General features: G+C 43.9%; 1 protein-coding gene across 1 annotated transcript in view; it reads right to left on the reverse strand.

The window, feature by feature from the left end:
- Positions 1-12216, reverse strand: part of CUL3 (cullin 3) — a 90209-nt gene extending 77993 nt beyond the window's left edge. The window contains exon 1 of the mRNA XM_053309624.1: positions 11743-12216. Coding sequence (XP_053165599.1) covers positions 11743-11808 — 66 coding nt within the window. The 5' untranslated portion in view covers positions 11809-12216. The remainder of the gene's footprint in view (positions 1-11742) is intronic.
- Between the last annotated feature and the right edge of the window lie 1866 nt (positions 12217-14082).

Consider the following 14082-nt stretch of genomic DNA (forward strand, 5'->3'; position numbering starts at 1 on the left):
CTCTCTTCTTCACCCAAACTCAAAAACACTTATCACTGGCTTTCTCCCACTCCTCTGCTAGTTCTTTTGGACTGATCCTTCCCTCCAACTTTATCCAGACTCACTCGGGTCTGTCCTGTCGTTCCCTCCACTCCTTCTCTAGAACTCTCCACTGACCCTGCCCTCTGCCCGTTCAGATTTTGCTTGGATTTTACCTGGCTTAGACAGAGACCCGACCTGTCTCTGTCCTTCCACTCTCCCAATCAGTATGTATTCTTGATCTGAACTCATTCAAATCTCATTCAACTGTTCCTGCCACCTCTGTGGTTCTCTGACCTCACTCCCTTAACCCGGACTCACTCAGGTCCAGGTTCTGTCACCCTCTGCTCCATTTACTGCAAGTCCCCTATTTTCCATTTTGTTTAAGTGCTATCTATCCCTTGTCTCCTCTGCCATCCCTTCTCCGCTTCACCCAATCTGCAGGATAGTGGATTTAGTACAGCATACCTCTTCAAATGGCCATTTAAATAGCCCATGTAGCTTAAAGCAGAGATTAAGTATTAGCGCCCAGACATGTTGTCAACCATCTTGTGTGTGCTGTGTAATGTGGAAATGCCCTGCATGTTCATATAGCCAAGCCTCTTCATTGTATTCAATAAAATATATTTTTATTGGATTTTTAAACCACTATCCAAGAAACAGAAACAACAAACTCCAGTCCAAAGGACGCAATGCTTTTAGCTGATGGGGGACGGAAAGGTAGATTCCAGTAAGGATGTGCAAGAACCTGTTCGGAGGCTCTTTTACGGGCCTCTGGACAGGTCCAAACACTGGCCGGTTCGAACGTTTGAAGGCAGGGTGTCAGACTTTAAGGGCGGTGGAGGCAGCACACCCAGTCATCCTCTGTCCTTTATACTTCATCATTTTGGGGAAATAATTTGCACACTGCTGTATGCAGAAATTGACACTGAATTTGTCAATGGGCTCAATTTTGCTCCTTGATTAGCATGAGGATACAGACTTTGCTAAGAGAGAATGATGTTACAGCAGTGGAATAGAAAAGCTATCACCTATGATAAAGAAAATATGTAAAATATTTTTTTCTGCTTGTCAGTACACCAATGCTAAACCAATATACACATCCTTAGAATCCAGCTTCTGTTTCACTACTGGGTTAAACAATCCTTGTTCAGTCTCCGATTCTTTGCTACACTTCCCACTCTTATTACATGGTATAGCACAAACATTTCCAGCATGGCTTAAAACATCCTCCCCTTTTATATTTATCTTATTTGTCTTATCTTTCCACATGCAGAACCCAGCCACAGACCCAAGTTTGTAAAAAAAAAAAAAACCTTCTCTTGACTGCATGGTGGTGGTCTTCCTAACCAAGTCCTCACACATACTATTTTAACATAGTACTTTGTGTATTTGTACACTATGTATGTTAAGACAACTTCACCACCAAGCTGTTAGTAGAGGATGAATGGTACACCAGGAGGGGGAGCTGGACATGCTCGTCCACATTCTTAAGTGTGGGTAGCTGGAGTTGATGCAAACATATTCGCCCAAAGCTGAGCAGTTATTCACATCTTTTCTATAATTTTTCAAATGTTAAAACAAGTTATTACTTTAGAGTCTGTACTTTATATCTCCAAAAGAACTGCAGCCTCCCAAATTACCAACAACTTATAGAAGCGATGCTTCTAGTAGCAAAGTTTCCAAATTGACTTTACAAGTAGCTTACTAATAGTTTTCCTGGTTTAAAGGAACCAAACATTAAACAAACATGTAAAACCATTTTCTTTCTTTTAAAGCAGCCTTTAAAATTTAACCCAGATCAGAAACCTGTACTTCCACAGCAGGGTTGAGGAAGATACTATTTTTTGGTACAGATCTTTATAGACACACACATTAAATAAACTGTTACCTGTAAGTTTAGTAACAGACCCCTTCTGCAAGAGATTTGAGTTTTCTGAAAAATTCTGAATTGTAAATTTTTCGGGGGGATCCATGCAAATGTCCTCATTTGCATTAAAACTGCATACAGTGGTCCCTCTACTTACAAAATTAATCCGTTCCGAATGCACATTTGTAAGTCGAAAAGTTCGTAAGTCGAAAAGCGGTTTCCCATAGGAATGAATTGGGAACGGATTAATGCGTTCCGGAGCCTAGAAAAAAGACCCAGACCCCCAGTAAGGCTTGCAAACTGCACAGGAACATTTCTTTTCAAGAATAAACAGGCAGTAAACAGGCAGGCAAGTCAAGGAAACCGCATGTAAAATTCGTAAGTCGAGGAAACCCCATCTAAAAATTTGTAAGTCGAAAAAACCGCATCTAAAACCGGATCTAAAACTGCCGTTTATAACTCGAAAAATACTTATATCGAGTAGTTCGTAAGTCGAGGGACCACTGTATTTTTTTCTCAAAAATAAAACTATACATTTTCCTGATGCCCTAAACAGCTTTTGATTTTGCATCTTAGGAACATAGGAATATCTCCGCCTCTCACAAAGAACATAATACACTTTTTTGCTAATCTGCATCAACTTTGTTGGGATTTCCACATTACCAACAATGGTGTTGCTAATTATCCAGCCATATTTACAAATGGGGCTTGCCAAGGGCTAAACCAGACATGACTGGGGGCCAATATTTACACCAAAAAGTAAAAAGTGGGCAAGGGAAGCTGGACTCTCATTTCTCTTGTGCTTTACCAGCACGTTCCATCACTTCAGGTTCTTTTCCCCAAGCCCAGCTCTGATACCCTAAGTGAACTATGCTGACGAGCAAAGTACAGGAAATCAAGACACAGCAATGGAAGGGTTCAGCTCACCTCATCCATGTGCCCCTTTTGATATGCAAAAGGAGGCTGCCCATCACTTTTTTATGCATGAATAGCTTAGATATGTGAACAAGCACAGTTGCCCTTTGGCATGAATGCCTTGGAATGGTACAAAATGCATTTTTCAGGCTCACTTTTTTTTTTAAGCAGCAGTTTAAGATCTTGAGAAACACTTATCTGAAAGAAAATTGCAATTCGTTTTTGAAGTATTAACACAATGAAAACTTTAAAAATAAATGAAATTCTTACACATATAGTGTGAACTTAAGCTTGAATCCTTGACTTAAACTGTCACTACAATTAGTAATTATATTATAAAATAGCTCCTTCAGAACATAATCTATATATTTATTTCTCCTAGGTGTACCCATCACTAATCCCATGTGTGGCAGGACCTCTCACAAGAGTTCACGAGCAGCTGCCGATTAGCGACGGGGGTGAAAATAGGGATGCCAGCGGTGGCAAGCTGCCCAGGTGGCGGGAGCAGGCAGCGGTGGGCTGCCCGGCCAGCAGGAGCAGCAGCAGGCAGTGGTGGCGGGCCGGCCTGGCTGCCAGGAGCAGCAGGCAGCAGTGGCAGGCTGCCCAGCTGGCAGGAGCAGGCGGCAGCAGGCTACCCGGCTGCTGGGAGCAGCAGGCGGTGGCGGCGGGCTACCCTGCTGCCGGGAGCAGATGGCAGCAGGCTGCCCGTCTGGCCAGAGCAGGTGGCAGTGGGTCAGCCCCACCAACGAGAATTGGCAGGCGGGAGGAGTTGGTGGGCCAGCTTTCTGGCTGGCCCACCCACCAGAAAGTGCCGGGGCGGGGGGCAAGAAGAAGCAGGCCAGCCAGAAGCCATGGGCGGGGGGTGGGGAGAAGTGGGCTGGGCGAACAATGGAGGCGCAGATACTCTGCAGCAGCAGTTGCCAGAAACTGAGGGGTATACTTATCTGCACCTGGCCCAGCTTAGTTACCTATTAATGCTGTCTATACAGCATCAGCAGTTTGCTTGGCACTTTATAGAACATAAGCAAAATGCTGATCATTTCCCCCAAAATTTATTATTTCAGACCAAGACGTGGGGAGAACTAGAGACATGGGATGAACAAACACAAATGCATTCACATTGCACTGGAAATGAAGGCTAATTTACACGCACATTTTTCTCAATACAAGTATGGTAGCCTGGAAGAAGATTTTGACTGAATACTGTATTCTACACGGCTTCTGCATGTTTGCTTCCAACAACTTTTTTTTTTTAAGTAGGACATTTCTAAGCTACTGAATGAAATAAAGAAACATACTGGGGCAAATAACAACACTGGCCTAGTTTAGACCTACAAAGAGCCAGAATTTAATCTTGGTTTCACATGTAGTGTTCCCTCTAACAGAGATTCCCAGATGTTGTTGACTACAGCTCCCAGAATCCGCAGCTGCAATGGATTTTGCTTGGGGATTATGGAAGTTGTAGTCAACAACATCTGGGAATTCCTGTTAGAGGGAATACTGTTCACATGTCCCCAAGCCTCAGGTGCGCAGGTGAGGGAAGAAAATATTCTATTTCCAATCCTGACAGAACAAACCAGAATCTTTTGTCATATACAAATCAGGTAATCCTGGCATATTCAAGCCAGAGTTTCAAATATATCAGGATGTGGAGCTGGGACTCAATGCAGATTGCAGTCTATCTAGCCTCCTATCCATCACCCAGGTCTTGCCTCCACCCACGATGCAAAAGATCTGACAGACAAGGCTTACCATTCTTTTGTCACTAAAGCAGCAGTTCTTTGCAAAGTTATCAACATACAAGCTCCACTTAGAGTTCATCTCCGAGTAAACATGTTGGACTGCAATGACTTAGCTGGGCTTGCCTGTATGATTGTTTTAGTCTCTGGGGTAAAAAATTTCTTGTGTTTTTTGGTGGGGTTTTTTTTGGGGGGGGGGGGTTGTTAATCACTGTATTTGATATCATGTTTTTATTGTGAGCTTAAACATTCAATTTTGGAGTAGAAAGGCAGGATATAAATCACACAAGCAATTTATTTATTCAGCATATTTATATACCGTCCCAACAGGGGCGTAACTACCATTAGGCAAGGGGAGGCAGTCATCTCGGGGCCCCACTGCCTTGAGTGGCCCCCCAGAGACACCTCACATGACTCCCCATTGCCCCCTGCCCAGCCCTAAGGCCCCTCAGCCACTTGCCTTGTTTGCCCTCTCTCCTGTTTGTCGTCCTGGCCGGCAATCAAAGCAGCAGGCAAACTGCTTTTCTCCCCACCTCTCAGCTGATCGGCAGGTGGGCGGGGCTTCCAGGGAGGCCTCCGTGTAGGCCTCAGTGAAGCCTGAACTCTAGTAGGCCGGCAAGCCCCAGAAAGGAGGCTGGCAGTCAGAGTGGCCACTGGCCATCACAGTTCTCTGCAGCAGACCCTCTGCCCAGGCCAGACAGCTCAGCCTTTGCCAGGTAGAATGTGAATTCCTTTTTATTTATTAATTGTTATTATTATTATTATTATTATTATTATTATTACATTTATATCCTGCTCTTCCTCCAAGGAGCCCAGAGCGGTGTACTATATACTTGAGTTTCTCTTTCACAACAACCCTGTGAAGTAGGTTAGGCTGAGAGAGAAGTGACTGGCCCAGAGTCACACACACACACACCCTATGTAGGGATCGGCTTGCCATAGGGCTTTGTTGGTGGGGGAGAGACTGAGAAGTCTCTGAATATTTAATTTAAAACTGATAGGAAAATTTGCTGGCTTAAAAAAAACCTATCTAAAAAGTCGTATAAGTGGCTTGTTTCATGGCAGAAAATTACAAAAAATTCTGGAACAAATTTATTTATGTATTCATTCATTCATTCATAAATACACTTATGTTCAAGTTGTTTTGCAACCCAGAAGGTCTGAGTGAGAACTGTGACGCATGTGTTGTGCTTTTATTTATTTTTTCCTTAGGGTAAATCTGGCCAACATGTGAATGCAGCACCTCCATTACAGAGGAGATGTGTGTTAAAGGGCTTTAAAAGCCTCATGTGAAAAACCTCCTGGAATCAAACTTTACTGAATTTGTTCAGAATTCTGAGAAGACATACATAGGCTCACACTGCATGGTTGAAAGTCTCCTTTGCTAATCTGCAGCGAGGGGCCCATTTTAATAATTAGTCTTTCTAGTGTGTTCTAGGCATTAAAAGTAGCACAAATATATAGTATTCAATGTATATCACTATATATTGTGAAGTGTGTGTGTGTGTATTCAGTGAAATGTATTTCCAGGCAGCAGACTTATTTTGAAATATCAGACTTAAATCCTTGGGAGCCTGGGGTGTGTGGAGGCCCTGGACTTTTTTTGGGGGGGGGCATTTTAAAATCTCATCTCTGGGCCCACTCCAACCTTGCTAACATTAAGAGAAAACTCTGTCATAGTGATAGTTCAGTGGTATAACAGCAAGACTAAGATGAATCTGAAATAGGAAGATACTTGTCCAAAGCGTAGCAAGGCAAGGCTAAAGACAACTTCATTCATTGGTGTGTGGGTGGATGTTGAGGCAAATATTATTAGCAACAAGTTTTGTACATAGTTAATAAGGTATTGCATGAAAGCTGGTTAGATTTTAAAATGTGTTTGCTGAAGTAGTTGGAAGGAAAAGAAGTTACAGAAAAAGAATTGTTGCTGTTCCACATGATTCTGACTGCCAGAACTGTACAGTATCTGACTGCCAGAACTGGGTCTTCCTAAATTAAGGCAATACTACATCAAACTCTGGAACTTAGCAATAATGAATAAACTGAAATGAAACTGAATATATGGAATAACCAGTGAGTGTATATTAACATACACCCATTGAACAAGGATAAGAGTTGATTTAAGAACTTTTGGTGTGCTAGAAAGAGTGGTCCACATGTTGTGCAGGCTTCTGCTGGCATTTCCAATCAGTGTGAGCTGCTGAGGCTAAAGAAACACCAGTCTTGTGTAAGAGTGCAAATACCTAAAGTTGCACACACAGCACTTCAGGAACACAACGTACTTTTGCAACAATGTAAGTTGTGCCCCTGCAGTGCCAGTGTGTGACTAAGTATCTGCACTCTTACTCTTAGTATTTGCAAGAGAGCGCCAGTGGTTCCTTAGATGGCCTCAGCAGCGTAAACTGATTGGAAACATTTACCTAAGCCTGAATAATATGTGGGCCAATGTGATTACCAGAAGCTTTTTAATTTTTTGTAAGTAATTAGGGAATTCATATTATGAAGTTTATGTTATGTTCCTACATTTTTTCCTACTAAAAAGTGGCAATGTTGCCCATCCATCTCTTGTTCATGCTACATGTCCACTGCATCTGTGCAATACACCTGGAGTAGCCACAGAACTTCATCTCAAGGCTGTCTGGTTTGGCCATTCAAGCTCAGGGAGGGGGAGGAGAAGGCCCACTTCCCACTGGACTCATTGTACAACATAGCTGGGACTGTTTTGCTTTCTGTCCACAGCTGGTCCAGTACAGAGGCAGAAGCATGACTTAGGATCAGCACTGGCACTTGAAAAACCTAGGATCACTCATGGTAGGAGCAACACTGGGACTCCAAATTCACCCCAACCAACATTAGGGACTCCAAATTCACCCCAACCAACCGTCTGTAATGCCATATCCCAAATGAGAGCCTCACAGTATCTGAACCAATAGGACCTTCTGCAGGACCACAACAGCTCACATTATGCCATCACTTCAAGGACTTCTGGGCTCATGGAAGAGTGGGATATAAGTGTTTAAAAAGGCAGATTGATTCTACCTACACACCTGTAATCAATGCAAAAATTGTAGTCTGATCCCATGAACTCATATCAAAGCACGTCAATGGGCTTAGCAGTACCTAATGTTGCACAGGATTTGGCTGTTTAGCACGTTGCCAGTTAGAACACCAATCCCATACTCAAATTGTGCAATAAGTTACAGCATTGCTGTACACAAGAATAGATGTCTGGAAACCATTTAAAAAACAAACAGAAGTTATATGGGGAGAGTCTCTTTAAAATAAAATCTGTCCAGCTCTGTTATCACACATAGCTTGGGTCAGTGGACCCTTTCATCAAAAATACCAAGGGTTGAACCTGATGCAACTCATAAAAGTAAAATACACTTGACACTAGTGAGATGTGCTCCCTACTAATGGGGAGTTAGAAAGCACTTTGAAAGCCAGCATGTTTAAGTTATCAAACTTTAACATGGGCCTCAAAGTATTGTAGAGCCTACAAACATGAATTCAGAACTCTTATCAACACTGACCCAAGGTCAATATAGGACGTGCCCAATTTACAAACCGGTTGTGTCCCAAAGGTTCATAAGTAGGATGTTCATCATGCTCTCTTGGCTGGCATCTGCTCCTCAGCTTCCATCAGTTTTTAGAAAACAAGTAAAAATGTGGTTCTTCACCAAGGCTTTTATATGAGAGTACAGTTATTACTGCTGCTGCTTTGTGTGTTACTGTTTTATATAAACTTTTAAATAGAGATCTTTTATGTTTAATATTTGTATTTAATTGGGCATTGTTTTAATTATATTGTAAATCACTGTGGGATTATTTTAATGAAAAGCGGTATAGAAATGGAATAAAATATTCATTTAACAAATTTATATGCCTCCCAAAACTTATGTCTCTGGGTGGTTTACAATAGAAACTCTGGGAGGCTTAAAATAAATAATTCAAAACACAAATAGTTCCCAAGAGCAACAACTGGTGGCACAGTGGTAAAACTGTCGCCCTGTAACCACAAGTTCAATCCTGACCAGGGGCTCAAGGTTGACTCAGCCTTCCATCCTTCCGAGGTCAGTAAAATGAGTACCCAGAATGTTGGGGACAATATGCTAAATCATTGTAAACCGCTTAGAGAGCTCCGGCTATAGAGCGGTATATAAATGTAAGTGCTATTGCTATGTGCAAGTTGGCTTTTGTAAGTTGGGGACTTCCTTAATGTAATATGTTATGGAGCTTTGTTTGTATGGATGAATGTTTGCAAGTTTGATATGTGCAAGTCAGGGAGCACCTGTATGTGGAATAAACAAGATTCTCTCATAATGTGTTTAACATTGAGATAGATAGATAGATAGATAGATAGATAGATAGATAGATAGATAGATAGATAGATAGATATAGCCACAAGCATAATCACTGGCTAATTATATTCACAGATCACTTTTGAACTAATGCATAATAGAATATCCAGATCTTCTCTTGACTTTCCAGTTTAGCATTCATTGCTGACTCACTTTCACCACTCTTGGTGTTCCTGGCTCATTGATCATGAACCTGCAGATCTTTGCTTGGACATATAGTCGAAGAGTCTCATATCATGGTTCTCCAGCTCTAGTTGAACTACAAATTCCAACATCCTGAGTCACAATGGTCAATAGTCAGGGATGATGCAAGTTACAGACCAATATCTGGAGGAGGGCTGCAGTTTGAGATGCTTGGGCGTAGCTAGGTGAGAAGGGGCCCGTGTTCATCCCTCTCTCTGGCGGCCCCCCAGAGTGAGGGAGATAATGAAGAAATTAAGGAGGGATGGAGTTGGAGGGCCTCAGAAGCTGGGGGCCTGTGTTCTTTGAACCCTTTCGCTCAATTATAGCTACGCTCCTGCTTGGTATAGCAATATGACAATTTCTTCAGACTGCAGGCCAACAGCTCCCTAGTCAAGCCATTAGAGTTAATCCCTCCACCATATGATTCTGCCCAAATAGCTGGGCCAGTCCTATTACCCCTCTCAGGTCAAAGATTCTTGCATGTAACTTTGGAGAAGCTGCTGCCAGTCTGAAGACAATACTGAGCTAGATAGACCAACGGTCTAACTCAGTATACGGCAGCTTCCTATGTTCCTATGATGCCACACACCCCCAGACCCCTCACAGAACAAAACAAAAACTTTTCACTTCTACACAAAAAGCGGCACCTCTCAGGTCAAGAATGGTGGCATCTATGCAGCTTTTGGCTTGGGCAGAGATAATACCAAATACTGCTCCCTTAATACAGGCCTAAGCAAATCATGGCAAGATCAGATACAGCCTTGGCAGGTGCTGTTATCTCATCCATAACAGAGATCATGAAATGATTTGCACATACATGTATAAAAGTACACAAAAAAAGGATCACAATTCCTCAGGAAGGTTGTCTTCAATACAAAAGACAACTCATAATGCAGTCTGAAGAGCCAATCGCTATTTTGACAATTCTCAGCTTATGCTGTCTATGTATCATTACCATTAAGCAAGCATGTCTGTGAATTATTTTTAAATATAAAAAGAGAAACCATTATTATGACAATTGCTAACAAGAAGCAGTTTCATGGGAAAAACAATAATGCTCTGTTTTGTGTGAGAAAGCTGTGTGAACATTCTTCACCCACTAACATTTTATAGGCTCATCTGCAAGAAAGAAAGCAGAATGAAAAATATTTATCCTAACTACCAAGTTTGTTTCTCTCATTCAGTTTAACCCTCAGATATACTAAAGTGTATGATGCACAGATCTTGATAAGCAAGTGAAAAAATACCACTTAAATCCTTGTAGCATAAATTTTACTTACAGCAGAATAATGTTAGGGTACAGTTAATGACTTTTTGTTGATGCTGATTTTCGTGATAGCTTCTCATTATTGTTTTAAAAATCAATACAGAGTTAAACCCACAGTTAACTGAAATAGTGTATTTTAAAATGCTAAATGTCTTCAGACTCCTCAAACTACTTTACTCAAAAGCAAAGCTCTCTGGCATCTACTGTTTTTTGTGTTATTTGAAGCAGAGTTGAATTTAAAGGGTATCCCCAGTTGATTCACCTAATCTTAACTGCATTGATTTATTATAAAAGCACCATCAAGATGAATTTACTTGGAAGCAAACACTGTTTGTTTCAATTGAATTTTTAAGTAGAGTTAGGATTGGACTGTAAGAACCTTTACACATTCAAGAACATTTTTGTTTGAAGGATGGGACTCCAGGATGATGACTGCAACAGTAAACAGGTATAGCCAGTTTCTTTGTAAGGGCAGCAATTATTTGCCACTAGTTTCCTAAATCAAGTTTAACAAAGACTTCTGCTGAGGTCTAGAAACCAACATTGCAACTAATAATCCCTTTCAAATATATACACCTAGGCATACACAAGTGTTTTGGCTATCAGCTAGATAGATTCAAATATCTGCAACAAAACTTTATATATCACAAAACACAACAGTTAGGACCGTCTTTGTGTCCAACCTTCGGCTGAACCAACTGTCAGAGAGGGAGGAAAAAATATGAGGCAATTTAAGTTATAAGTCACCACAAACGATTATGCTAAATCACAAGTAACCCACAGCGAAACATTAAAAGCACAGCTCGGATTTTTTATTTTATTCTAAAAGATCTGCTGTGACTATGGCGTGTTGGCTATTTTGTTGTCTGATCTCAAAATGCCTACAACACGTAGTTTCGTTTGTTGATAATGGGAGGCCAAGAAGTTTGGCAAGGTGGGCACTGAAACATGCCATCTGGATCGGTTGGCGGCGACTGGAGGGGAGCGTGCCGAAGCCCCTTCTGGGTGGTGTGCGCGTTTTTTTCGCTTTATTTAAAAAAAAAAAAAAAAGCTGTAAAGAGGCCCCCGCTGAAGCGGGGGAAGAGCTCAGCTCTGCTTCGCCTGGGGCAGGCGGCGGCCACCTCCAGCCTCCCTCTTCTGGGACAGGAACTTGGGCTGCCCACCCCCTTCCCCTCGGTGACAGCCTCCCTTGAGGGGGCTCCGGAGCGGGCCTCTCCTCAGGGCGCCGGCCTCCCCGGTCCCCACCCCCTCAGGACCCTGCCACAGGCTGAGTCGAAGAGAGAGAGGCCAGGCCAGGCCGAGGCCGGCGTCTCGCCCCCGCTTCACTAGGCCCGGCCCGGCCGCGCAATGTCCTCTCACTCGCTCTGCCTCCTTCGCTTGCTCACTCACCGGGAAAGCTCGGATCCGCATCTTGGTGTCCTTCCGGCTGCCCGTCCCCTTGCTCAGGTTCGACATCTTCGGGCCCGGCGGGAGCGGAGCCCCCTTCCTGAGGGGCGGGGGGAGGGGGAGGGAAAGGGGTCGGGGAGGAGAGGCCCCCTCAGCCGGCTCAGGCGGCGGCGACCTTCACTACGGGCTGCGGGGAAGAAGGCAGGGCGGGCAAGGCGCCGGGGGGAGACCAGGCAGGCCCAAGCGGCGTTCTCCTCTCAGTCTGGCGGCGGATCCCTCAGCCTCCTGCGCCGCCTCCTCCTCCTCCGCGATGGCGGCCAAACATCGCTCAGTACGCAGGGCCCCCCTCCTCTCACGCAGAGGCAGAGACACAGACAGATCTGGCGGGGGCGACGGAGAGGGGGAGGGAGGAGGAAGGGGGAGGAGCGCAGCCGGCGGGGAGGAGGGATAAGGGGGGAGTGGAGAGGCGTGGAAACGCGCGGCGGGGCGGGGGGGGGGGGCAGAGAAGAGGTGGGCCTGAAAATCTCGCGAGAATTTCCGTCCCCGGGATAATAGGACAGGGGCGCAGTGGTATTTTTCTTTCTTTCCGATGATTCTCCGGGGAGACTGCTGAGGCGGGCGGGCAGGTGATTGGTGGACGATAGCGCAGAGGACGTGGTGAAAGAGCCGGAGGAGGGCTAAGTGGTCATGTGATAGGAGCTCTGAAGGACTGGAGGTGCTGTGGGACCTTCGCACGTTGTTCGTTTCGTGGAACCTGCCTCTGTGAAAGTGACGAGTTCAAACGTGCGTGTTGTGCTACACGTGTGCAGAAAAGGGACTCTTACAACGGGTTGGAAGCTTTGAAATCTCCGTCTCGCCAGGGCAGTGCTTAGTGGACAGAAAACAAAAGCGGCACTGCTTTTCCTAGGTCACTGAGCCGCAGTACAGCAGCTGCCCTCATCTAAAATGTAAATCCTACACAGCGAGGTAGGTTATTCTCAGATGAGGGTCAGTTTCCACTACTTTAGTTCTTATTGCAAACGTGATTGTTTTTCATTCTGGACTGACCCTGTCGTTCAGGTGAACTAGTTATGTGAGCTACAAGGAGGACTACTTCACATATCCTAGCAAAGGACAAGATGAGCTGGCCGTGCATGGTCAAAAGCAACTGTGAGCGTGCTGGGAACTTTGGCCAACGTTTCAGCATAGGCTTGACAGTCTCATGTAAATGGATTAACTATTTATGTATCTAATTTTCTCAAACAACCCTATTTATATGAGGAGGTTATGTTTAAACAAAAGTATTTAGAGTGCTTCATGCATGAGTAGGAACCTGAAACCATACCTTCTAGGTCCCAGTCTATGTACAGACCAAGGTTTGGCAATCTTTCAGATGTGGTGTGCCATGTCTGCAGGATGGGGACTTGAGGCTCACCCCCTTCTGAGGCCCCTGTGCAAAAGGCCAGATATTGCTCCTGCCACAGGAAGAGAGGAAAGGACCCAGTCCTTTGTCAATATCTCCTGTGCCACTGCTTTTCCTCTTGCATCATCACCTCACCATCACCAACACTGAACCTCTGGTTTGCTCTGTATATCCTCTTTTCTGCTACCAACCAGAAACAGGACGGGAGACCAGAGCAGAGCAGGGACAGTTGCTACTGTTGGGGAGTTAGAGTACACTGGCAACAGAAGCAAAGCAGTTTTGTGGGCACTCACTGCTACTCCAATAGTGTGAGTGCCACTCAAAATTGGTTCACTTTTGGCACACATGCCATAGGCTGCTGATCTCTATTATAGATTCATACCAAAAGTTACTGGTCCAAATAACATACCACTGTGCCTCTTATAAGAAAAGTTAAGAGGCAACTCTCTCCTTCCTCATCGCTGGTCTGTCTTGGATGAATATACATACCCAGGACAACAATCAGGCCTCAGCCAGCCACCTAAACTCTAGGGTCAGCATTTCCAGTGTTCCTTCTAGAAAGGGAAAACACTATATTTGCCGTCATGTGGCAACCACATACCTTATTTCTGCATGAATTGAACCCTGGCCATGATCAAAGGAACTAATTAGGCCAGTGGGTTTTTTAAATTACAGTTTTATTCCTTTGAATAGCAGACACACACACTACTGTTATCACAAACTGCTTTTGAAACAACCTTCAGTTTAAAAAGCAGTTTACTATGTGTCATGATGCATATGCATCATGGCTCCTGGCCCTTTTCATTGTATAGAATAATTATTTTCTAATTAATGCTTTGCTAAGGAATACCAAATATCACCAATAGCAGCCAGATGATCAACACTGGCACTCCACTATTTTTGACTATATAAGTACCCTTGGTTTTGGTTGTGAATTGAAA

Source organism: Hemicordylus capensis, chromosome 3, assembly GCF_027244095.1.
Source record: "Hemicordylus capensis ecotype Gifberg chromosome 3, rHemCap1.1.pri, whole genome shotgun sequence".
Classification (NCBI taxonomy): Eukaryota; Metazoa; Chordata; class Lepidosauria; order Squamata; family Cordylidae; genus Hemicordylus; species Hemicordylus capensis.